Raw genomic sequence first — 27,090 nt, 5'->3', positions numbered from 1 at the left:
ACTGGGTCGATCTTTTCTTGCTGGCTTGCAGTAGTTAGGCATTCTGGCCATGAGTCCTTTGTCAAATGCACGTATCACAAAATTCTTTGCCCACTCTCCGTCTTGCTTTTTCACTCTCCTTGGTGTCTTTTGACGAACAGAAGTGCTTAACTTTAATGAGATCCTATTTTTCAATATTTTCTTTTGTGGCTAGCGTTCTGTGTCTTGGGTGACATCATCTTTGGTTACACCTCATGATCATGAAGGTTTTCTCCTGGAAGCTTCATTGTTTTCCTTTTCACATTTGGGCCCATGATCCATCTGGAAATGATTTCTGTATGCAGCATGAGGAGGGAGACCAGGTGGGCGGGCTGTCTTTTCCTGCTGCCCGCCCTGCAGGAGGTGTGTTGCTGTGGGGTCTTTGTTGTAAATCAGGTGACCTTGAGGTGTGGCTCCATTTCTGGATTTTCTCTTCTGCTCCATTAGCCTACTTTCTGTCTTCCCACTGATACCACACTGCTTTCCCCCCACCAGCTTTTCACTTGATGCTTTCAGCAGCTGTTGAGGACCATTGTCTACATCCATTATCCTCAACAAGGGTTGCAAAATGGTGATCTCTTACTTCTATCCATTTCTTCTGGTTTTATGAGCTGGAAGACGTATAAAGAAAAAAAACCCTATTTGCTCACCGTGAATGTACGTTTGGCTCAAGAAACCATTCCATTTACAGAACCTGGAGGCCTGTCTTGGGCAGGGACTGCTCCGCCACAACCATTAGGTGGCGCTATGCTATGCTGAATATAATGTTCTTACCTCAGAAATGAACAGCAGAGAGCTTTTGTGGTTCCGTGCATTCTTTCCTGGCCTATGTTGGAGGATACGAATTCAACCTAACTTTGTTTCTCACAACTAGAAAATCTTCAATTTAGATTTATATTTATAAATTTAGATTTATGTTTATTTTAGATTATATATATATATTTATAAATCTAAACAACAATAAACACTCTTACCTGGCACAGGTCTCATGACCATCCTGATGCCAAGAGAGCAAGAGGCAGCCCCATGGGAACCATGGGGACTTCAGAATTGGGGAAAATGTTTCCCAAGGAAAGATCAAGTTTCTCGTACCAGAAGAGGGGTGGGGTGCTGGGCTGGCAAGAGGGCAGAAACAACGGATGCCCACCACCGTCCACTCTAGAGAACAGCCCACTGTAGACATCACATGGAATGGTAATGTAATGGCTTAGTTCTGGGGTCACAGCTGGGTCTTGGGAGAGTATAGTCGTGGTTGTCTATGAGGTGCAGTGATTTAAGTGGTCTCTGTATCTTCCCCTCAGGCCTGTCCTGGTGCCTCAGCTTCCCCCAGTGTGACTCAGTCCTTTGGGTTACAGCACTGGCCCTTGTTAGGAAGCTACCAATCAAAGGGGGGGCACCATGCATGCATCATATTCCTAGTTCCGGATGCTGGCAGACTCCAAACACAGAAGTGGGTATCTGCAGAGTGTTTTTAGTTTTTTTCAAAAGACCTAACAGATACAATACAAACCCTAACTAAAATGTCAATTTCCCTTGCTGGGACTATATCAGCTCACACTGGTGACCACTGCCCGCCCCCCCGTTGTATTCTGATCAGAAGTTTTTTTTTTTATTTAAAAAAAAAATTTTTTTTTTTAAAGATTTTATTTATTTGCAAGAGAGAGAATGAGAGACAGAGAGCATGAGAAGGAGGAGGGTCAGAGGGAAAAGCAGACTCCCTGCTGAGCAGGGAGCCCGATGTGGGACTCGATCCCGGGACTCCAGGATCATGACCTGAGCCGAAGGCAGTCGCCTAACCAACTGAGCCACCCAGGCGCCCCTGATCAGAAGTTTTATCTGCACTTAAGATAAATAAAAATGGGGATGTGCACTGCTAATCTTCTTTGACATTTTCTTGGTAGAGATGTTTTTAATGAACTGGGTCTATGAGAAGGAAGGGACGAGTAATAAACGCTGAGGACAAAGGATTGGGGCCTCTGGTTGAGGCTAAGTGTGAATGGGTTCATAAGACTCTTTTCAAGGGGATGTCAGTTTCTGTAGGATGAGACACTGCCACCTTTTGACTCCTGGGAGGCAGGGCAGAGCTCTAGGGTATCACAGACCCTCCTGGGCCCCTGGGTGGGTGGCATCACGTGAGGTATGGGAACCAAGGGGAGAAATCCAGGTCCTTAGGCAAGCTTATCATTTTAACTAGGGTTGGTCTGCCCAGAGTTAAACCTTATTTTCCCTTCAGCTTGGGAGAGACCTCACTGTGTGCTAATGAAACTCCACTGAAAAGAGACATAAGCTTATACTTGAAGTTTCCACAAATTCTCTAAACATCTTCCCTAACTGCCATGACTTTCTAATTGCTTGCTCCATTAAGCCAATCCCAGCTGGCTGATTAGCTACATATCATCACCAATGAGCAAATGCAGGTGAAAATGCTCTGAAAAGTGTGGCTGTCTCTATTCAAGGGCTCTCAACCTTGGCCGCACATTGAAATAATCTAGGAGTTTGAAAAAACAAGGATGTCTGGGGCCCATCCTCAGGGATTTTGATTTAATTGCTTTGGGTGTGGCCTGGGCATGGTTTTTGTTTTTCGTTGTTGTTGCTTTAAAAATCTTCCCAAATGACCCTCAATGTGCAGCCACAATTGGGAATCATTGCTCTGTAGCAGAGGTTTTCCCATTTGAGCGCCTTCTATATCTTCTGGCCTACAGACCACACTTTGGAGATACTGGTTCTAACCAAATCTTCCCTATATATGTACTTTCCCAGGCAAAAACCAAGACACAAACAAACACAATTCTCTTAAAAGACAATTCCTTTGAAAGACAGTTCCTTTGAAACTTCTAACATGATTTCCTATAGAATCACCAATAGTGTGATGGTAAAGATGCTCTCACTGGCTTTGCCAAACCAGGAGGGGGCCCTGATTTGCAGCATTTGCTGATGTGGGTGATGTAAATGTCTCCACTGGGGATGACTTCAAGTTACCAACGGTTTAACAACCAGCTCAGAAAATTCCCCTAAACTTAACCCTTGGCTCTCAGGAGCTGGTAGGAGCCCAATGAACCCACTCAGGTGTTTCTTTTGTGGGGGGGGAGGGACGATCACAAGGTCAGGGCTTATTTATAGCAGTGATACCCCATCTGAATGCAAAATGTGCATATCTTGTTTTCTGCAAAGCAAACCAAATCCTTAACGAGGAGACAGATCATCTGCATTCACCCAGACCCACTGATCCTTCTCCATTCATAGAGAGACAAGGGGTAGTAAATGAGGGGGGACAGCAGAGCGTTGGCCTGGCCCTTCTGAGGTACAGAGCTCCCCTTAGCACTTACAAGCAGTGCACAACTGTGCGGCCTTCACCACCGTTGTATTCTTCCTGCCACTTATCCACTTGGCGAATGAGCTTCAAGAAGGAGCGCTTGGACACCGGCGTGTCCCTGTACATGGGCCAGCCCAGGAACTGGAATTGCTGCACCATCCGATATCCATCTTGGGGCTAGAAGGAATCAGGCAACAATCAGGGAGTGGAAAGAAAAAAGGCATTGTTTACTTGTGGAATACTAGCAGGCTGAGTCCACCTGCTTGGACTTCTCAGCAAAGTAGTCCATTACTAAAGAATAGGCCTGCCTATAAATACCGAAGGAAGCTTCCACTGGCCTGAAGACTTACGAGTTTTAATCTGGAGCTGTTATTAAAAAAACCAGGGGTTTTAAATGACAGGCCAGACAAATAAAAGTGAAGCAGAATGCTTACAGTTTTGCAAAAGCCAAGTGACAACACACAACGTGAGCACTGACCACGTTGTGCAGTAAGGGGTAAAATGGGTTTCCTTTAATTGCAGGTAACTTAAGGGTAAGAAATAAATTATAATCCAGAGACGTTTGTGAGCTCAGGTTACATGGCGTTTGTCGTGAGCACAACATGGGTTTGCGTATGGGTGTGAATCTTGCTAAGATGTCAGTGGTCAATTAATCTTTACCTACAATTAAATGGAATTGAAGTATTCAAAGAAAGTGTAGAAAAGCGGCAACAGTTTTGATCTGGCTGCAGCTAAATCACTTGGATCACGTCTCCCGCGGCCTTTGGCACCTTTGACGTGGGTGATCGCTCTCACTCTCTGACAGTTTCTTCCCCAGCTGTTCCTTCTCCACTCTCTGCCCTCTGTCTTGGCCTCCCTTTCTACCAGACCTCTTGTTGATGGAAGTCCAGGCTCAGTCCTCGGGCCCCCTCTCTCTCTGACCTGATGAGCACACTCAGTCTCATGGCTTTCCAGACTCCAGTAAGTCATCATTTTACATCTCCAGGGTGGGCCTCTTCTGAGTTCCCCCTCCATATATCCAGGCCTACTTGATATGTCCGCTTAGGTTTCTAACAGTCATCTCAAACCCAGACCATTTCCTGGCCTTCTCTCCAATGCATGCCCTCCACCCCAAACAGTTCCATTATACCCATAGGTATAATAGGTATCCCTAACTCGGTTAATGTCAATTCCACTGGTCCATTTCTCAGGACCTGAATCTTGAGACCCACCCCCTACTCCCTGGGTTCCAGCCTATTCCCAAATCCTGTTGGCTCTGTCATGAGAATATATCAGCATCTCTGCCTCATGTACCTCCAACTGCTGCCACTGCATCCTCCTGTTGTCACTTCTCACTTGGATTATAATGGCCTCCTGACTGATCTGTTCTCAACCCAGAAGCTACAGTGCTCCTCTTTAATCATGTGATTCTTCTCTACTCAACCCTGTATCTGCTTCTCATTTCCTTTACAGCAAAAGCCCAAATCCTGGCAGTGGCCTGGAGGTCCTACACAGTCTCTGTCCCCTAGCCCCCCAAACCTTGGCCACTTTCCCTTTAGGTAGACAACTCTATTAGCTACTCTCACCTTCACTTACCGTGCTCTAGCCACATCAGCCTCCTCACTGTTTCTGGACCTCACCAGAGAAGGCCCTACCTCAGGGCCTTTGTATTGACCATTGTTTCTGCTGGCAAAGCTGTCTCCACAGAGAGCTGTGTGGCTGTTCCCTCACTTTGATTGGGTCTTTGCTCACACGGACATCTAGTTAAGACAGGGACTTGTTCTCCCTCCTGTTCATGGTCTTAGTGCTTTCGACCTCCCCACTTTTTTCCCTATAGCATTTATTGCTTCTAACATACTATATATATTATATCTATTATTTATTGTCTGTTTTCTCCCATTAGAACGTAAGCTCCATAAGGTCAGGGAGCTTTGTTTTGTTCACAAACACCTAGAATGTATTCCAAACTCCTAACTGGTAGGGACTGACACAGAGCGGGCACTCTAGATATTTGGTGAATGAGAAAATAATGAAACCAGAACATAAGTGACGTTGGCTGTGATTCTTACTCTGGCTGCATTATAAATACGGAATATCCTGCTGATGATGTCTTCTTCTAAGTCAGCAGAAACAAATTCCACTTGGATGGGGCCATGTCTGTGAACTCCATTCTCTGGCCAGTACTGCGGACACAACTGAATTCAAAACACAGAAATGTGAGGTTAATCATAGGAATAAATTGACTCCTGGGCACCTGGGTGGCTCAGTCGTTAAGCGTCTGCCTTCGGCTCAGGTCATGAGCCCAGGGTCCTGGGATCGAGCCCTGCATCGGGCTCCCTGCTCTGTGGGAAGCCTGCTTCTCCCTCTCCCACTCCCCCTGCTTGTGTTCCCTCTCTCGCTGTGTCGCTCTCTGTCAAATAAATAAAATCTTAAAAAAAAAAAAAGGAATAAATTGACTCCTAACGGTTTGGATGAGGTCACTATTGACATTCAGTAAGTCTTAATACTTCCTCGATTCACTTCATTTTCTTTCCTCTCTCTTTTCCTCCCAGCAAGTAGGCTTAAGGACTTTCTTGTTGGCTGATTCCTCAGCTCCACCTGTCCTTCCAGTACTTTTTTCTTCATTTCCTCAGAAAGCATCTTGAAGCCACGAGCCATTCTGCTTTCCAAGGAGGCCATGTGGATGCTGTTCAATGCATCCCTTTGTAAGATCCCTTCTGCATGCCTTTATCCGGCCCCGGGGAGATGCCACTGGGTGCCATTACAAGAGCTAAGATACTTGAGATGGTGCATGTACCTACTGATACCCAAATCTCCATCCTCCCCCACGTGGGCTTGCTTTGTAATTTGTAATCACTTTTGGGAATACCGAAGGAAGCTTCCACTGGCCTGAAGACTTACGAGTATAGGGCCATTCAGTGACAAGATACTGATAACAGTGTTGGGTTGCATTTTCATGATCTTGTCCAAATTCTCCCAGCTGAGATCTAGGAAACCTGATGTAATAAGAGTAAATGCTTTGCTCTTTTGCCTGGAGGTAATTTTAATTAAAATCACAATTTCAAGCACCAGGTATTGGTGATACCGGGTAACCAGAACTTTGTGTGAACGTGATGCTGGAATGGGTGGCTTACGAAAGAGGCACCTGTGTTTGCTACCACCCCACAGAAATGCTAAACTTGCAGATAGGTGGGGAGAACCCCCAGGACTTTTCCTTCTCACAGACTTTTCCTAAAGTCCTGAGATGCTAATAGGCCTTTAAGGTCTGAAATTAAACTTCTTTTGGGACTTGGTATCTAATGATGTTTTTGGGAGTAGAGTTTAATTTTTATCTTTCTGATTTACCCAAGGGACTTGTGGGGGGCCAAGAGGGAATTACTTCATTATCTTATAACTGGTTTCTATTGGGCCAAGAGCAGATGAAAAACCTATCTCATTTTAAGCAGAATGATGTACCACAAAAGGCAAATCCACCTGTCGAATTTCCTTTTTTTTATGACTTTTATTTTCCAAAGTATCTAAAATCTTACCGTCAAAAGTTGTAAAGGTTGATTTATATCCAAGATTGCAAGATAGTTTTCAGCCAACAGCGGGTCAACTGAAATGGCAATCTCTCTCTATTACACAGAAGTTGAGGTTTGAACTTTACGATCACGAATGAGGGTGGAATAACTAAGGGTACTTTTTATGTTAGCTAAGTCTATAGTATTTTAAAAAATTACATTTATTTATTTTAAAATAATGCTTCCATAAAAATTTCCCTTCCTTACCAGCACTTCCTGGTGACAAGTTCTAAGACTGCCTTGTCAAATGACAGCATGCTGATGTTTATTTTTTCTTTATACCCAAGAGTACCCACTGTTAAAATTAACAGGCATTATGACGGGAAGTCGAGATGGTAACACAAGCCCTAACATGCACATTTGAACTGTTCTGCCCACTTTTCTCCACACTGAGCTAGCTGTGCTTTCTGCTTGCTTTCTCAGTTCAAGCCCTGGTTAAAGCTCGTCACTTACACCAGAGAAATATGAATGGCCTGGGCCAGCACGTGGTTCTTGGCATACTACATTCTGCACTCAGCCCAAGTAAACTGTGTAGAAAATGGCTTAAATGGTGCATAACATGTCCATGAACCGGATCTATAAATACTTAAAATAGTTGAGTGCTATTCTTGTACAACTGCAGAGACTTTAAGTTCAAACGCTCAGTTTAGTGTTCTCTAAATGACTGTGTCCCAGGAGCCTCTTTCTCTCACTCTGAAAATCAGCTCTGTCTGCCGAGTGGAATTGGACTCTTGTCTCTCCTACCATGGTCGGCCAAGGCTTGGTTTGAATCCAGACAGTTCGGGTTTAGAATGCAGCTTTAGAATTCCAATACTGTCATTCAAAAAGAACAAAATCACTAATGTCTGATACACTGATATGAAAAAGGCAGTATATCACTACATTCCAGGATTCACATTAGGGGAAAGGGAATGATTCTGAAGAGGGAATAGTCACTTCTCCTCTAATGGTCTTTGGCTGAAGAATCTTAAATTAGTGAAATTTAACCCATGGCACCGTGAGTTAGAAAATCAGGATCCCTGGTGCTATTCTGAGTTGGGCCTTTGAAGTTCCCTGAACTGTGGTGTCTGCTTGTCTTTAAAAATGGCTGCAATCTCTCTTTCGGAGGGAATCAGTGCGGAAGACTTCTAAAATATTTAAGTTTCTTAAGCAAAAAGGACTAGATGAGGACAAGGATTATCATTATTATTTCATTCACTAGCTTTCAGGCTACAGCCTTAACAATATCATGTAGGGCCTCAAACATAATTAAAAACATTATAGAATTGAAGTGAATGTCCATGGAATTTATGGCAGATTGACGACAATAAAATGGATTTTAGGAAGGAAAAATCTTGTCCAGGCTGGATGCTGAAACACTTCAGACCCCTTTTTTTCTTTTTAAAACTTGTTTCTACCAGATAGAAAATTAATTCAGTTTCAGAACAAGTTTATTCTTAAAACGCAGGAAGTCCACAGTTCCCATAATGCCCTCTTGTCATGGCGGTTAAGCGTGCAGCCGACGTCGCCATCCCCTAATGCAATAAATTCGGCTCCTAAAGGGCCACTGTGCCAACGCCTGCTGACAAGGCCCTTCAGGGGAATGTTTCTAACCCCATTACTAGTACCCAAGTCAACACAGCCCTCTTCTTTCTCTTTTTATGTGTAAGGGCAGCAGCTGGGGGAAAGCCGCATTTATCATTCTGAGCTTCTCTTGTGTTCAAGTGCTGGTTTCATTTCTTTTTACTATCTTTACCAAAGAGTTGACAAAAGTAATCGTTGTCCCTTAAAATGACTTGCCGGTCTCCACTGTCACCCCAGCATGACCCTCTCCACCTGCAGGCTCCAGGTGAGCCGTGCTGGTTGGGTGAGGGGCTGCGTCAGGTGCTGCTCTGCTTTCTTTGGGGCTCCCTGGTTTGCTGGCTCTGTCTGGTGCAGGCGGTGTGACATCCTCATCCCGCAGCTCTGACTCCACCCATTACCCTGTATCTCCCTTTAGTTTGTATTTCCATCCTTTGGGAACAGCCAATTTCTGACCCTGTCTTGCCTGTCACTTCCACCAGCTATGATCTCCATCCGTCTTTTTGGTTTCAGATTACTTTCGCCCCCCATCCCTAATTCCATCTGCTTTTCACATTTGCGTTTCAGCTCCGGCTCCCACTCATCACCTGGCGTTTGTGACCTGGCACGGGGGCCTGCACTTCTCGATGCGCAAGGAGAACAAACCCAGAGTTGACCCTGGGCACGAGTCTCACCTGGGCAGGATCCACATCATTTAGCATAACCACAGATGTGCAGTGATAATCCAGGACCAGTCTCCAGAAGTCTTTCACTGTGTTTGGCAAAGGATGCTGGGTGACTATAAAAGCCGAAGGCTGTTTATAGCTCTGCAAACACAAACAAGAAAGATCCAGATATACCCAGGAAAATGGAAAGGGAGGAAGCTTCAGTTATCTTGTACACATGGAAATTTGTGACACGGAACTCTGGGCATATTTAACAACTGCTGAATCCCAGCACCCCTGTCAACACCAAAACAGACTAAATATAGACTGATCTGCAGAATAATAATGATAAAGTATTCTCACTTTGACACCCAGAAAACTTAATAAGTAGCTCTTACAAATTTTTTGATATATCTGCTAGAAAGGCAACATCAGCCCTACACGTAAGCATTTTAATGGAGAAAATGTAACTTTACAAAGTATGTACAATGAAAATACTTCTGCTTTTCCTAAAATTTGTTCGAGGGTCACTTCTATGGGTGACGGTGTTACTCATTCCTGCCACAGAAGGATACACATGCTTTTTACAGCTCTGGAGAGCTTCAAGTAAATTTAGGTACCTTTTTACTGATACCACACCAACAGAATTCAAGTTTCCATACTAGCCTTGAAAATATCCATTTACTTTTCCCATCAATCGAACAAGCAAATGTTCATTCAGTTAGAAGTAAACAGACTGACACGAAGTAATGAGTTGTGTGCTATCTGTCCCGACAGACCATTTATTCCCCCATGTTAATTACTGCCTAAATGAGGAGGACAGGGGATGAAAATAATGCTGCGAACCATATTATCCCACTTCTCTGCTTTAGTGACTTAATAGCTATTCTCGCTCTCTGGCCAGCGGGTTAAAAAAGTGCTCACAGAGTACCTGGGACATGTTTGATTTATCAATACTTCCTGACTGGTGGTCTCCAGGAGACCGAGGTCGTCGGCCCCGACGCAGAAACGTACGTGGAATCGGAAATGCGCTTTGTGGGGAAGATGGTTTGCGTCTTTAACAAAAAGAACGAACAAGGGCCAGGGAGCGGAAGGAGAAGCCGCATCTTCCCGGCTGCTGCCCGCGATGAAGGGCTTCCCGGTTCCTCCGGGGCAGGGCGCGTGGGCTGACTTACGTCCATGAGGGCAGCGTTGATGTAGTTGCTACTCTCCCCATCGATGGTGATGAGGAAGGGCAGGCAGCGGTCCGGGGGCAGGATGTCCATGCAGCGGTTCTTCTCGTGGTTCCGGGGCAGCAGCGCGATGCTGCAGTCTTCCACGCGCAGGGTCGGCGTCACCATGTTCAGGGTCTACCGGACAGCACGTGGACACGTGGGCAAGAGCACGCTGCGTGTCGCCCCGTCTCACCTTCACACTTCGGCAGGTCTGAGTGTCCTCAGCCGACGACCGGGTGCTCCTCGCCCCCACCTCCCCCTGCTCCCCCTCCCCACTCAGTGCCCTTTTCGCCCCCCTGGATTTTGTCCACAGACGGTGCCCATCAGATATAAGGGCCACCGTGGATCTGGAGGATTGGATTACGTGCCATCTGGTCTGACGAGGGCTGGACATCTGGGTGCGTGGGGGGAAGAGGTTGGCTACAATTTGACTTAGAGTCAGGTACACTTAGACCGACCGCCCAGCAAGTACGGTGAGGGCACCTTGCTCGGTCTGGCTGTACCCATGTTACACTGTAGGACTGCCTGGTGTCTGCCTGCAAGGGGGCTTAATGGCTCTGCTAGACCAGTTGTTCTCAACCAGGTCCCTTTGCTCCCAGGGGCCCCGGCAATGTCTACACACAGTGTTGATTATCACTGCTAGTGTGGTGGAGGTCTCCTGGCATCCAGGGAGTAGAAGCCAGGGGCTGCTGCTAAACGTCCTACCGGATAGCACTCACAGCCAAGAGTTAGCCAGCCCAAAATGTCAGTAATGCTGAGGTTGACAAGCTCTGTGTTGGCTCAGGGGTTCCAGAGCTGACTTTGAGAGACTTCTGAAGGAGCAAGGCCACAGCCAGCTCCCTCTCCCCCTCGCATGACTTACCCGGAACTCCTCTTTAATCTGGCTGGAGTTAGTCTGCGGATCCAGTTTGTTCATGTCATAATACAGAGACCTAACTTGGGAAGCAGGGACCGAGGTGTCACCACAAAGACAGGCTTCCAGGATGGCATCATGGATAAACACATACTGCTCCTGGAGAAGCAGAGGGGACGAGTTAGTGATAGAGAAACCAGGTGCATTGGGAGAACTAGAGAAGGGAAGACAGTGCCCTGCAGACAAGATAATGGGACAGTGGCCCGTCATGGACAATCCATTCCCCCCACAGCGAAACCAGGTGTAAGGACCTGACCACTGTGAGGTGGGGATCCCGCTACCAGTAGTGCTGATGCCCCTGTGGGATGGCTGGCACGTATCCTGACTGGCCACAGGTAGCGCACGACAGGAGGAAGAGACACACGGGTTCAATGCAGAGAAGCATGACACAGATTGATGAAAACCACTCAGACACTGATAAATCCCAGGGCAAGCACTGTCATCTACGTAGCTGTGGCTTAACTACCTCTGTAATTCTGAGCCCACGAGTTTGGGACTCAATATTTCAGGTGAGGAGAGGAGCACAATCTCATCTCTCTGTCCTGAAAAGAGGCATTTGCTAACCAAGTCAACAGTGCAGAGAACGTCCAGGGAAACTTGACATCCCTATGAAAATAAATATTTCCGAGCACTTAGAACTACTTCTTTTGAAACATTAATGTGGTAATTACAAAAGTCCTTACGTGTCCGGAGAAGAGCTCTTATATGTAGGCACTAGTCCACAGCTTACAAAAGGGCCCTCTCATTCTAAAATGGCACAGATTTTCCCTACAATTAATCAGTAAAGTTTTACCATATTTATTATTGATCTTTAATTACATGAGATGCAAAAAGAGTCTCATTACTTTTTACTTTAATTTCAACAAATTATGAGGACTCTTAATTCTCAAAACAGCCCAGTCCTAGTAACACCTCAGACACAGAGCAAGCAGGAAAGGGGATGTGGCAACATTTGACTGGCTGTAAAATACATTAAAAAATACATTACTATCATTATCATCTTTAAAGCAAAGAATCCCTACTCCAGAGAAAAAAGATGATGAAAGCAGAATTTCTGCTATTTTTATTTAGGTTATTTGAAAATGGAATTAGGTTTTTGTAAACTTGAAACCAGTGGCTTTTGTAAACTTGAATGCAAAATCTAAATGGAAGGGATTCTTATTTATTCTTCATTCTGCTTTTTTTTTTTAAAGATTTTATTCATTTGAGAGAGAAAGAGCACGTGTGCCTGAGCATGAGTGGGGGGGGGGGGAGAGGCAGAGGAAGAGGGAGCAGATTCCCCACCGAGCAGGGAACCTGACCCAAGGGGGGCTTGATCCCAGGACCCTGAGATCATGACCTGAGCCGAAGGCAGATGCTTAACCGACTGAGCCACCCAGGTGCCCCTTCATTCTGCTTTATGAATCATTTTTCCCTAGGTGGTGGGTGTAATGCCTACTTAAAACAAGCAAACATTAAGTAAAAATATGAAGTTCCTCGGGGCAGGATGTAATTTTTTTTTTCTCAAACACTTAAATTCCTGACACACCTTGAATTCTAATTTATAGACGTACTAGTCAGTATGGAGTGTTTATACAAAATGCGCAAATTCCCCTGATGCCAAGCCAGTGGGCAGAATTTGGACTAAAGTGTACAGAGATTAGCCTTAAGCCACTTGGCAAACACCTGGCTATTCTCAGGAGTCGTCTTGCTCTGGTTACTAGCTAGTTTAAAAGACATAATAAAAAAAATAGTACTGAATCCCTGGAAGCTTAATATAGAGACTCTACTGGGGCCCTTGATACAGAAGCATGGGCAAATGTAGGCTCCTGGCTGCAGATTCCATTACCTGGGAGACTCCTGGTCTTTTTTGTTTATGAAAGGAGAAGAAAAAGAAGGAAGGGAGGGAAGGTGGGAGGAAGAAGGAAAGAGAGATGCCAGGTTTATCACTTTTTCTTCTGGGGAGTTTTGAAGACAGAATTGTCAGCGTTTCTTCCCCGTTTGGCTGTGGGAGATGGGGTGCGGGGGGTACGGGGGACCAAGCCCGAGGATGGGCAGGGAGCAGCAGTACCTCTGTCTGCACCATGTTCACCCTCCGTGACCGCAGCTCCCGCACGCAGTTATAGATGTCAACCACGCCTTCTCTTTCTGCCATGTCCAACATGATATCGATCACGATGAAACAGCCGGTCCTCCCTGCACCAGCACTGGGTGGAAAGAGGGCCCTGTCAGCTGCGGAAAAAGGACTCCTGTGCTTCTCCTTCTTTTACATTTTTGCTATGGTGAGAGTCATACTGCATAAAAGGAACCATTTTGAAGTGTACAGCTCAGTGGCATTTAGCACCTTCACAGTGTTGTGCAACCATCACCTCTATCGAGTTCCAAAACACTGTCATCACCCCAAAGGAGCCCCTGTACCCCCTGCCCACTGAGAGGCTTCCTTTGAGAGGCTCCAGGCGCTCTGCTTACCTGCAGTGCACCACCAATGGGCCTGCGTTGGGCGGGCTCTTGGATTTGACCTGCCGGACGAACCCCAGCAGCCCTGTGGCATGATAGGGTACCCCGTGATCCGGCCAGCCAGTGAAGTGAAACTGTCTGATCTCGCGGATTTCGTGAACACCTCTCTGCCATCGGTCGGTCAGCAGGGCAAGGAAGAGAACAAAGGAAAGTAAATGATAAGCAACCAGGAGAATGTCAAGTACCCCTAAGCAGTCAGTAAGCCTAGGGCTAGGAAGCTATGCATTGCTGGGAAGAAGGTCATTCTTAGATTTAACACACACTTGGGAAGCCTTATTCCAGGTAGGAAGATGTTGGTGGGGGTGCAAGGGAGGTGATGTTTGGGGAAAATGCTAATTTACAGGTGCAATTGCAGCAAATGGATGCATCTCTGATTCCTTGAAATTCCTTTCCACAAAGCAGGCTCTATTAACAGTTTGTGTGTCACTTAGAGCCTGTGCTGCGAAGTGCAAGTCCACAGAGAGAGAGGCACAGAACAGGGACCTGAAGTAATTCAAGGGTGTTTGTGGGCTTGAGACCAGCTACTGAAATGCAGGAGCCTTATTTAGCTCTTTTGTATTCTGGTACCTTTTCGTACCAGGTACTCGAGCAGAGCACATGCTGTGGGTGCACAGAGAACGTCCCTGGAAGAATGAATGAGGATCACTTTCCAACTAGATAGGCCAGAGAAGGAATTTTCATTTGCACCTCGAGTTTGTTAGGCTTCTCTAATTTGGGTAAACATTTACTCCATTCACCCAATCACCAACCATCAGAGTGAATGCAATGCTTTAGGCATGACTCCAGATGCTAGGGTCACAGAGGTATGAAGACAGTGTTTCCTGTCTTCAGGTGGCCATAATGGTCGGCCTCTGGCAAACAGCCAGGGCAGCAAATGTATAATATATAATGTATAAATGTATACCATGGAAATCAAGAGGTATTTTTCCTGGAATTCTATGTTAGATCAGTAACATGGCTCCCTCCTAAACTGAATGGAAGACAGAAGGAAAAAGACTTGAAGAATTTTTTTTTTTAAATTTACTCTTGTTTTGAAAATAGTTGATTTATATCCATCAATTTTTTTTCTAACTATGAACCTATGTGTTAAGGCTGTGTTGTAAAACAGAAATCTGTTTTGAAGAAAACATTACTTCCAGAATCAAGGCTGATTTGTAAACCTGGGATCAAATTTGACTTTCTCCTTTCTCTTACTTGGTGACCACCTCTGTGTTGGGCCCTGAGTTTGGTTTTATTTTATCTTAATGTTAAATACCCACTAACCTTGTCACATTCACCATTGGTCATTGTTCATACATACTTAGTAAGCAAAGAAGAAATTCAGAATTTTTAAAAGAAACTCAGAATTTTAATGTGCCTAGAAAGACTAGAAGATGCACACAATTACAGATTTTAAGATAAGACTTGTATGCTGTCAAGGTGTTAATATGTTTTAGTTTAATAACCCACAAATGCTGAAGTGTTATTTCTCTTTGAAATTCACGCTATTCTTTAATGGAGTTTAAGCATTAAGGAATTAAACCATCAGGGATTCAGATATGACAATCCACACTGTCGTCTAGTCTACTAAATATGTTCTGTGACTCCAGAGTAATTCTACTCGGTGGTTAGGAGCCCATATCTCTTATCACTTAAACCATGGAAACATTTTGGCCAGGCCCAAAGTCTCCGCCAGAAGACAAAGGGTTGAGCCTGTATCACCCTCCAGCCCCCTAGAGAGCCCCCTGAGCTTTACATATGATGACTGGGGCAGGGGTGGCTCCATGAAGTGGGAAAGCCTATAATAAATATTTATTTATTCCCAAGAGGACCAAAGGGCATTAGTTTCTCCCATACACTGTTGTTGTTGTTTTTTTTTTAATTTTAATTTTTTGAGATCTTCACTTCCTAGCTTTGTTAGATTTTATCTCCAGCATCCTCCAGCCATCAGGAGATGGGCCCCCAACTGATCTCTCTTAAGATTCATTTTCTGAGCAAGGTAAATGTCAGTTTGTGGCATGCAGAAAACGTTTTCCTAAAATAAGCCTGTACCCTCTAAATACGTTCGCTGTTGACAAGATTAGCAAAGGCAATTGCTTCTGAGCCAATTCTCATTCTTGTTCGTCAATGTGGTGATTTCTCCTTTTGCTGTTCTGTAATATATTTTGGGGAAAAATCATCGTGTAATCACTGATTGCAGCCCAAATATCCCAACTTGATATCAACTATATTTTTTGTTTCCTTTTCGTTGTAACAAGTATTAATGCTACATAAAAAGGAGATATTTACTTCATTTTCCATGTAAATACAATAGTAAGGAAGAAGCCAAGATAATAGTGCCTAGCTCAAAGTGGGTGCTTAATAAATATTCATGGAATGAATCAATCACCAACTACATGTTCTGCCCTTACTGGAATATGGGACCATATTCCCACTGCCTTCTCTGAGGCACCTCCTGTGGAGAGAAATTTTGGTGGCCATTGTCAACTTCCTTTCTGCTACGATAGTCAGGGATCGATTCACCAGGCAGCCTAGGTCCATGGAGACCTTTTGAGCTCCACCCTACCCCCCCCCCCCGCCCCCCCAACACACACACACACACACACACACACACACACGATGGCAACTTTGTTATTTAAAATCGTTTGCAGGAGAAAGGAAAGATGACAATCCCATGCAAAACAAGAACTCATCAGTTTCAAATTGCAACGGTGTCTGCTTGTTTTGCAGAGTAGAGCCCAAATCTATTTTTCACCTTGGGTCCCTTGATGCAACATACTCTCAAAATAGAATCAGAATTGCAGGCCTCTCAAAGTATATACTTGACTGTTTTTTTTTTTTTTCTTTTCTCTTCTAATAAGAAAGTTTAAAACCTACAAGAAGTGATCCACAGAAGTACTAATGATTTGTTTTCCTTAAAGATTTCAGTTAGAAAATCACTAACATGTCATTTTGATTTCTCCAAAATCCTTAATAAGCTCCTCATCCTTCCCTTCATTCCACCACTCTTTGCTGGTTGTCTGAGGACTAAAATAACTTGAGTATTTCAGAAACATTTCTGTGCAGCTGGGAATGTAGGAGAGTACAATAAGAGGTTAAAAAAAGAGCAAAGAAACAAACCAACCCTTCCTTTAGCAACAGAGATGCATTTTCAGCTTATTAGAGAGCTGACTATTGTTCAAAGAACTCCATGTTTAAGTGATGGCTTTGGATGATTTTTTTTTTTTAAAGAAAAAAAATATTGAGGGTCTTTTATCACTATCTGTTTTAATGCAGTTATTCATGAGTGCTCTTGCCAAGAGCCATACAAAAATTCTCCACATTTTTTTCCAATCCTGCCTAAGAAGGAAAAAAAAAAAGGACATCAAAGTGTGAGGTTCAGAACTTGAAGAACTGAGTCAACCAGAACTCCACATTCTTTGAAGTCTCCAAGCCTCTTGCCTACTTATTAAAAAAGACAGGCTGAGGAAAAAAAAAATGCTAAACAGTATGAGAAACATTAAAATAAACTGAAGTCTTTTCAGCCTTGTGATTCTATGACAAATATGGATTTGAAAACCGGGATAGGTCGTTCGAAACATCAGTGTCAATTAGCCAAAAAGCAGAGGCCGCCATCTCCTTGATTTTCCAAAACTGGTCTTGTTAATCCAAAAAGTGCATTTAGATGTGAGGAAAATTAGAGAGGAAGGCCAAGAGCCGACCGCCCGGCAGTGTGCTTATAACTCAGGTCCTCCAAGGTGACTTGCTGTTACTGAATGAGGACAAGCTTTCACCACACCAGTCTGCGACAGAACTGTTACATCCGGTGTAGGGCGCAGCTCTGTGGAATCAGCTCTTGATGGAAAAGTCTGTGGACCTCTGAGACAAAAACTGTGTGTCCCCTTCGTCAAAGGCAAGATGAGGATTGGAAGGCAGAGTGTTTCTCCCCACAGCCTACCTGTGCCACTTCTCTGGATGGACTGCAGTATGCTTCACCTCCGGCCCCTCCCTATGTCAGCAGAAAGAGGGGGAATAAGGAAATTCCCTGTTATGCCCTACAGACCTTCCCAGAGAAGAGGCCCTATCCATGCACATGGGATGAGACAGCATAGAGCCATATAGCACAGCATTCACAATCCAACACCAGCAAGTACAAAGGCTAAAACCAGTATGAGAGTGAGGATGAATGAAGGGACCAGTTCATGCAAGAGTGTCCCGTGTCTACTTATGTTTCCAGGTAGGTCGCTTCCCCTGCAAAATCCATCAGGCCACAGGGAACCATAGGCCTGAAAAGCCTCAAGGGAGAAGGGGGATTCCAGGAGGGGTTAGGACCTGGGTCTGAGCACTGATACTAACTCAGCACTGGGAAACCCATGTGGACATACGACATGAAGGACATTTATCAAACTGTGAACAAAGAAAGAGAGATGGGCTGAACAATGTCAACCAGGTTAAACAGAAAAGGGAAAGAGACAGATCGGCCTTATCCTTTGATTTTGTAGCCACATACAGATTCCTATGAAATGGGAATGACTCGCTTCAAAGATGGAACTGAGCTATTAATAGAATCGGGAGGCAAGATGCAATGTTGAGGCATCATTAGATAGAGCCTACCTGCATTCAGGTGTGACCACACAGAAATTATCCCAGGGAAGTTAATGAGGCTAGTCCTACTAACACCTGACCATAGCTTTTCAAAGTAGTGTGAAACTTACCTTTTCGACAGCGAATGTTCTTATCACATATTCTGCCAGTAGTTCTGTTTCTATTAGGGTGACCTTTATGTCTTTATATATCTCTGTGTCATCTGGCCAGTACTTGCAGCATTTGACCTGTAGAAAACACAAAGGGCATGAAGGATTTAGGGTGTTTTTCGGTTTTGTTTTGTTTTCTCTTTTGGAGCTCCCCAAATGATGGGTCACAGTGTGATTTACAGGATAAAAATTGCACATAAAAACAGAAGTTAAGCTGCACACTTAAGAACGAGGTTAATTTTTAGATCAGTTGTGTTTCTTTTCTCACCCCAGAAGAAAACAAAATTTGAGTTCTAAGAGTAGTAGAGCCTAGGAAAATCGTCTGAAGTTAACAAGTTGTCTTTCTACTGCAAATATCCCAGTTAACTGTGACCATTCATTTCCTGTTTATCTCTATTCAGGGAAGAGCCTGGAAAAATAAACGATAAAAGGTAGTTTACAACATTTAGCTCCTCTGAATTTAAAATTCCTTCCAGGTCAGAAGTTGCCTAAACATTTTGAGGAGGCGTGAGCAGGAAATCCAAGCCGAAAGTGAAGATTAGAGATTCTTTTCTGAAGAAGGAAGTCACTATGTGGTTTTCCCAAGTGAAAATTACACATTCATTTTAATCTAAGTAAATTCTATATACAAAACTTGGTAAAATATGAGCAGTCTTTCCATATTACCAGAGGCCTCTAATCTAAAGATTTTTGAGGTGGAAGAAATTTGTTAGACTTAGCCCCTTCTGGCAAATTGCTTTTTTTGTCCTGTAGCTCTTCCAGACTTCAGTGAAAGCCTGGAAGGAGGGAAGAACAGGAGGAGGCCTGGCCGGGCCAACGTGGCCGTCCCCAGGGCTCTCTCCTTAGTCTCTGCTCTTCTGTGCTGAATTTCTGACAGCTCTATCCACTCCCGTTGCCGCTCCTCTGTGGATGACTTCTGTACCTCTGGCCCCGTTTCTCCAAGTGCTGAATTCAATTTCTGCCTCGTTCTGTGGGCATTTCCTGTGGAGATCCTTCCAGCACCACAAAGACAATACCTCTAAAAGAGAATCCTTGATCCCCCATCAACTGCCCTTGTCTGACTCCCTATGTCAATGACACCATGATTTCTGCAGGTATCCAGGCACACAGTCTGCCGATTCCTTCTCTCCGAAACCAATTGCCAAGTCTAAGATTATTTTTGAATGATGTCTCAAATATGTTTTCCAACTTTTTATTCCCTCTGTCACAATCTTAGTTCAGGCTCTGGTACTTCCTGGGTGGGCACTGTCCCCATACCAATCCAGAAGAACCCTTCCAAAGTGTAATCCCAGTAGCATTCACTTGCCCTGCTTTAAGAAGCTTCTATTTCCAACTATTACCTGTGAAAATTAAATAGAAATTAAATTTGGCTCAGCATGTATTTATTTGGCCACAACGAACATTTTTTGCTCTATCTTTTACTACTGTCCTTCTTATCCACATATATTTTATATTCAAAGACAAGTGGTTTGCCCAGATCCAAACTCCTACTCATGCCATTCCTTCTGCTTGGACTGTTCTCCTTCCACTTGTACCTTCCCAGCTGAAGATTTTATCCATTCTTCAAAGTACATCTCAAATAACACGACCCTTCAAAGTCTTTGCTCCATAAATGAGAGCACTCTCTCTCTCTCTCTTCTTGATCCTCTGATAACGCATGCCTGTTCTGTGAGTAGGACCACTTCTTACACTGCCTGATCCTGTTTCTTACCTGTCCGCACATGAAGGGTGCTGTATTACTTATTTCCGCAAACCTTATAACATCCGCCAGTGTGTCCTGTACACACTAAACATGCAATAGATTCATATAGGATTGATCTCATGGAGAAAATCATAGGAGCAGCGTAGGAAGGACAATCTCAGATTGCGAGCATTTGCAAAAAGAAGTATAGGCTGAGATGACCCTTTCCAGAATGCCAAACACCTTGGTACACTAATGTTTCCAGTGTGGTACATGGCTGGGATCATTATCTTAGCTGCTTTCTCAAGAAACTTTTTGGTAGCCGATTCAGTGCAGTTCTATGTAAGCCTTACTAGCTTTACTTGGCAAGATGTAAGCCAGACATGTTAGGGGCTGGGGATACAGTGGAGCATAAGACAAAGATAGTCCCTGTCCTCATTAAATTTTTAGTTTTCTTTGGGAGTCTTTTTTTTTTTTTCCTCATGGGAACATTATCTGTGACTTTAGAAAGTATAAATATTTATAAGTATTATGGCTTATATATAATATTTCAAAGATTTACATTATGGATACCTTTGCTGCATTTAAAATACTCCATAATAAGAAGGATAATTTCTCCTGTTCCTTTCCTAGACGTAATGTGAATCTAGGCAGATCATGCATATTTGTGATGATGTCTAACTTGATAGCAACCCTAATTTCACTTATAGAATGCCTAATTACTTTCACAATGCTAATTAACAAAGATGCTTACATGGTACATACAGGAGTCCCTTCTATTTTGGGAACTTGCCTCTACCTTATAGTGATTCCAGTTATGCAAGCAGAAGCTGGTGGATAGGTACAAAGGGAGTATGTATGTGCATTTCTAAAATTAAACAGTTTTCAATGGAAAGAATATACAATTCAAAAACCTATGTATTTCTCGGAAAATTACAAGAGAACAAAACACACACCCATACCTGCATCCTGTTCGATACTGGGTGCATCATATCTAATAAAGATACCTTATTAGAATGCAATCAATGTAGGACGTATCCCACGGTCACTTTCCATTTTAGACTCCTTACCCTCCCCATCCCAGATTTTCAACAAATATGGGTGTGAGGGGCTTCAGTGCCTTGGAGTCAGGGACACCAGAAGTCCCTGCAATGTACTGAAGGGTTAGCGTTTCTCTCTTGGATGGTTCTTCCAATTCCCTTGGGAGAGCTAGGGTTCCACAGGCTACTGTGACCCTGATGGGCCCTCCATGGCTGGCTCTGCTGGTCCCCCCAGCTCCCCTGTGTGCCCCGCGCCCCTGCCGCCAGATGTAGCCGGGGGCCCCCAGGCGTCGGCGGCAGGAAACGGTGGTGGGGTCCTGGGGGCCACCGAGGGCCTCTAACTACAGCCGAGCCCCTGCGGGACAAGTGCCACTGCCCTCCAAGAGAAGCACGAGAACGAGGGGCGCTGGCTGCTCGGAGCGCTCTGCGGGGGCTAACTCCGCACCGGACCAGAGCATCACAGGAGCAGAGCAGTGATTAGCAGAAAGGAAGTCTTGGGGCTGCTTCCTTCCAGAACCTGTTTATGGGTAGAGCCTTCTCCCGTGCAGGGGGACCTGGCTGGGCGGGCCCAGAAGGGGCAGATGAGCCATTTCGAAGCCCGCCCTCTCCATCTCATCTCCCGGAATATCCTGAAATGGCTTGCCACATCTGTTTTTAGCCTACTAAAAACCTTTCTAAATTGGGTTCCTTTTAGTGTTTTTTTAACTGCTTGGGCTGGTGTCAAGTTATTATTTTGCTAAAAAAAAAAAAAGTAAGAGGAGCATATGCTTTTCTAGAGGCAGACTTTCCGTGCCTGGGGAATCTGGGGCCTGAATCACCTCCCGGCCTCTAGGGTCTGCATACAGAGATGTTAAGACCAGTGGTTTGGGGGCACCTGTTGGAGCCTGGGAACTGCAGAACCAGATGCTTCTTTCCTCTGATCGTCGGCCAGGCTTGGCTGCCTTTTGCAGCCTGGCACTACCCACACAGCTTTAGAAGAGGCTGTGCCTCCCATGCATCCCAATTACCTAAGGCAACAGTTTCCATCCCAGAAAGCGAGGCTCTGATCAGGCCCGTCTAATTACCTGGGTGCCCTGGTGGTGGCGGTACTGGGCTATGGATCGGGCTGCAGCCCCTGGGTGCCTCTGCCAGCGCATCACCGGGGAGAGCTGCGGGGGTGCATGAGGAAACCCCTGCCTCCAAGTGTGTGTGTGGGGGTGTCTTTGTTGGCTTTAAAATTCACAAACACGAAACAGTACAGAAAACAGTAATTCCAGGATTTATAGCTGCCTAAAAAAAAAAAAAATTATTCGAGGTTGGTCATTTTTAACCAGCCAGCTGATCCCAAGTACAACGAAGGCAGAAGACCCCTGGGGGCTTTATGCACCTGAGTCTGGCAGCACATTACCATTACCATCAGGGCATCGTGACATCTCTTGAGCAGGTTCTCAAACTTCAGCAAGCATCAGAATCCCCTGGAGGGCTTGTTAAAACAAGCAGGGCTGCACCCCAGTTTCTGATTCACTGTGGGGTCCCGGAATTTGCATTTCAGCCAGGCTCCCAGGTGATGCTGCTGGCCTGTGTGCGGACCACACACTGAGTTGCAAGGATTCAGACAACAAAAGCTGACTGCAGAGTCCAGCCCTCTCCTGAAGGTGGACTGAGCCTGGGGAAGGCTCTCAAGTTTGCTCAACCTCTGGCTCTTCGTCTGGAGGGAGGGGCTGATTTTAGTCCCTATATCAGAGGTTCTAAGATGAGGTGAGGGACTGCCAAATTTGTCTGCACATTGGAGTCCCTCAAGAGGGTGGTTATTAAATTCCAAAGCCCAGGCCAAGCTCTGTGCCCATCAGATCATGACTTCTGGGGCGAGTAGCTCTTCGTGGCTCCCCCGTGACTCCGGAAGTGCAGAGAAGTTTGGGAACCACCGCAGTTAAGTGGTATCACGCAATGAAAACATCTGGTCCAGTGACATTTCATTCAAAAAAATATGGACATTCCTCTTTTCATTATTAAGTGATACTTTTGTGATCTGGACTACAGGTGACCACAGGAGTTCCAGGGCAAGAAGTCCATGAAGGGCCTGGAGAGGTGAAGCGGGGGTTCTCCGGAGAAGGAAGAAGGAAAAGCTTTGACATGCGTGCATGGTTTCTGAAAGGAAAAGCAAATAGAAACTCCAGTGCCCCCTTTACTCTTCTTTCCTGCAAACCATCTTCTGGGGACCGGGAGGACTTGGGAGCAGTCCATTCTTCCACTAGGGGGGTCTGATGAACTCTCAACAGAATTTAGGAAATGGTGTCTATGATTTGCAGGGAGGAGATTCCTCTCCAATAGAGCTGGGAGGAATCCCAGAGACAGCCAGTTTCCAAACACTCATTTTCAAGATCATTACAAGTGCCGCACAGAAGGCTTTCTTGCTTGGGTTTCAGCACTTGGAATCACTGTGTTCTCCCGACTGTGGCTGCACATAGTGGCTCAGAGAGGGCAAGCGATTGGCCGGAGACAAAGAGCCGTGCAGGCCATGGCCGGCCTCTGTTCTGTCCTCTTCATTCCTTCCGTTTCTTGTGTCCTAAAGTGAAGAAGCAGAAGAAAGGCAGGTGCAGGGAGGGCAAGTGACTTACTCCAGGTAATGAGCTGGATGGGGGCAAGGGAGAGGCTGCAGACCCAAGCGCTGATCCCCAGTCCAAGGCTCTCTGCGGGGAGGGAACTCAAGGCAGATTATACTTTCTTCAGTCTTGCTGGGTCTGCCTTCGAGAACTGATAACAGGTGGGAAGCTTTGCAATGATTTTAGCTACCTTGCCTTTTTAGGAGTGAGAGAGGGTGTAACGGGTGCTGGGGGCGAGCGGGAAGAACAGAAGCACACTCTGAAACCATTGCTTATTTTTATCCAGGATCACAAATTGCTGCGTTTCTCCTGGTGTCTTCTGTTATCACCAACTTTAGCAGCTAGCAGGAAGGAGCCTGGGGCAGACCGTGAAGGTCTATTTATGTGTACTGTGCATGGGTCCTAGGACTCATTTTGCTAAGAAACTCATAATTAAGAAGGCTTAAGGAATTGAATGTTAGCTCTTAAACTGGGGGCACCATAGTGTGATCTAATAAACACAACTGTAAAGAGGTAGAAAGGAGGAAAAAGAAAAAGTCACTGTTAAGAGTTTTGATTTGTCAAGAAGTTTTCAACAGACTTCCTTTTTTTTTTTTTTTAAACAAGAGCCATCCAAAGAAAGAGTGACCACAGTTCTATTAATAGCTATGTGCGGGGCCAACTGAGTACAGCTTTGATAGAGATCTGGGATAGCAAGAGCTAGAACACTGCTAGAAGCACAGTTACCAAAAAGAGCCCCCAGCCAAGAGAAGTTGCCAGCCAAGTTTCCAAGGGAACAGATTTATTATAACCAAAAAAAAATTTTTTTTACAGTGCTCTCACAGCAATAAAAACATTCATTCATTTAAGTACCCTGAAAATACAGATTACTTAGGTCTCAGTGTGATAAAGTCATATGGACAAGCATTTGCTTTTTTTCTTGCTAGCTTGTGGTGTTGCAGCCAGCGACTTACACTCCCTGAGCCTCAGTTTACTCCTAAATAATATGGGATGATAGCACTGATTTCATAGGGAGGTTGAGAAGATTAGCTGACATAAAGTACCTGTCTTATAAGAGGTTTCCTAGTTCTTAGTTCCAGACCTGCTTCCTTTGGCCCTGGGGCCTCCCTTGCACAACATCCTTGAAGACCATTTTGAAACTGGCACTATATCCCAAACTTCTTGAGGTCTGGATAGTCTGAATTTGCGAAAAGCATTTCATAGCCGGAGTAAATCCCCCTTTCATATCTTCAAGCTTCTGTTGAACACCCACCCCCCTCCCCCCCAAAGCTCCTGGGTTTCTAGCTGGTTTTCCAACCGCACCCATTAATTAATATTACATACAATACTTGTAATAATGCACAAGTGTGACACCCATATCCATAACATTTTTTTTTCATCAACCGCAAAGAAATGGATGGACTAATATGGCCCTTATGCAATTATAAGGGTCATCTTACAGACCATCTGGGGAATCTGTCCTGTTACTTTTCTCTCTAGTTCATGGGGATGGAAAGAGTCCTACCCAACTAGATCAGAAAGCATCAGCTCTTCCAAGGAACACATCTATCCAGACGGCTTGTTCCCACCTTATTCAGTAGATTTGGCTTTGACTTTTAGCCATTCCCCAAAGGTAAGTCCTCCTTCCACAGGAGGGAGATTCTCCATCACTGAGAATAGGAAGTGTGTGTCATGTACTCTAAATATCATTCTGAAAGATGAGTTTCAGAAATCTTTTAAGCAATGATAACATTATATATGTATCTAGATCTATGTCTACATCTATATTTATATTTATATATCTCCTGAGGGGACATTTCTTAGAGTGAAATCTGATAGATCTCCGAGAAAAAGGATCCATATTTTCTCTCACTGGGGTAACAATTTAGATTTACACAGGAGTTTTCAGGTTTATAGTTTTAAATCTATTGACTTTGTGCAAGTCATGAGACTGTTCTGACTAGACCATATGGAGGTTACAATTGTTCTAAGTTCTAGAATGATCTGGGATTGCATGCCACCTCACACTAATTTTGTGGGGTCACAGTATTATCTCTATTTTATAAACACATAATCCGAAGCTGGGAGACTCTAAGAGGCAGACTAGGAAACTGAAGGGGTCCACATTGTGACTTCAGTGTGGCCCAGCCTGTGTCTGGGTCAGGGCAGTGGTATCGAGGCCGCCTGCCAATTATGCAGACAGCCCTGGAAGCCCATCATGAGTACAACCCAGTCAGCCATTGCTGGAGTACAGAGAGGGATGAGCTATGGTCCTAATGCTTGTGAAGAGACAGGCATGTAAATAACAAATCTAATTGAGAGCAGAGTGAGAGGCAAGGTTCGTAGTCATGAGCACATTACCCAGAGCCACACTGTTTGGGTTCAAAGCTTGGACTCATTTCTCAGCTGTGTGACCTTGGGAGTGTTACCTATGCTCTCTGTGGTTCCATTTTCCCATCTGCACAATGAGGATAATAATAACGTTTTGTGAAGATTAACTAGATTCTTGTTCCTAAAGCTCTTAGATAGAACATGCTTGGCACAAGTAAATGTTTGCTAAAATTAACAAAATGAAAACGGCTATTGGAAATCATAGGAAGGAATATTACTTCTAAAGGAAGAGATTCAAAGCTGCACAAGGAAGCCCACGTTACAGATGAGATCAGAAAGATGAAGTGCAGTTTCCATGGATGGCTGGGGCAGGGAAGGCATTCTAAATGGAGAAAGTTGGCAGGGTCATCTCTAGAAAGCCTGCGTGGTCCTGAGTCCCTGTCGGGGTGGCGGGGGAGGGAGAACAGCAGTAGGAACAGTCCCTATTTCATGATCTCTAGCTGCTTCTGACAGGGTCCTGGTTGAACTTTGGTGCTAGGTTTTAAAACAGCAGAAATGGTGTTGAAGAGGCGGAGGACGCAGGAAATGGATTTCTGCAGGACTAACATTTTGAAAGGGTACTAGTTCCTTTGAGAGAGCACATGCGATCCCTGGAACCACCTCAGGGCTCTCTGCAGCCCAGCCAGCTGCTCTGCTAGGATGGGCTACTAAGGGCAGAGAGCAAGCTGGATGTGGGGATGCATACATGAGCCGGCTGGGCTTGGGGGATCTAGGGGCAGGTGACTGCCCAGGTTCACGTGTCAGGCATCTCTGTCACCAGCTGTGGAGTAGACAATGGCCGGTTGCCTGCAGAAGCCAGATGGGGTGATTACCATAATGGATATACCTCAGGGTTCCTAGAGGTGAGCTCAGGGACTTGGCCTCCTGACTCTCCTAGGCTGCCAGGATACGACCTCTCTGGCTTATTTACAGACCAGAAATGTTCTTGAAAACATGACTCCCAACACACACACACACACACACACACACACACACACACACACTTTTCTAGGCAGAGGCATAAAA

The 27,090-nt window shown here is 44.9% G+C and overlaps 1 protein-coding gene across 10 annotated transcripts in view; it reads right to left on the bottom strand.

Moving 5' to 3' along the window:
* Positions 1-27,090, bottom strand: part of PTPRM (protein tyrosine phosphatase receptor type M) — a 799,041-nt gene that overhangs the window by 8,805 nt on the left and 763,146 nt on the right. For 6 of the 10 annotated variants that reach the window (XM_032421158.1, XM_032421157.1, XM_032421159.1 and 3 more), the window contains 9 exons: positions 18,374-18,490; positions 17,617-17,667; positions 13,653-13,807; positions 13,255-13,390; positions 11,154-11,303; positions 10,253-10,426; positions 9,108-9,239; positions 5,380-5,505; positions 3,345-3,508 (listed from right to left, as the gene is read on the bottom strand). In XM_032421158.1, coding sequence (XP_032277049.1) covers positions 3,345-3,508; positions 5,380-5,505; positions 9,108-9,239; positions 10,253-10,426; positions 11,154-11,303; positions 13,255-13,390; positions 13,653-13,807; positions 17,617-17,667; positions 18,374-18,490 — 1,205 coding nt within the window. The remainder of the gene's footprint in view (positions 1-3,344; positions 3,509-5,379; positions 5,506-9,107; positions 9,240-10,252; positions 10,427-11,153; positions 11,304-13,254; positions 13,391-13,652; positions 13,808-17,616; positions 17,668-18,373; positions 18,491-27,090) is intronic. The other 4 variants (XM_032421160.1, XM_032421162.1, XM_032421164.1 and 1 more) reach the window with 1 other exon arrangement.

The sequence above is a fragment of the Phoca vitulina genome, unplaced genomic scaffold (genome assembly GCF_004348235.1).
Source record: "Phoca vitulina isolate PV1807 unplaced genomic scaffold, GSC_HSeal_1.0 scaffold24, whole genome shotgun sequence".
NCBI lineage: Eukaryota > Metazoa > Chordata > Mammalia > Carnivora > Phocidae > Phoca > Phoca vitulina.
This window is presented reverse-complemented; position numbering and strand designations above follow the sequence as displayed.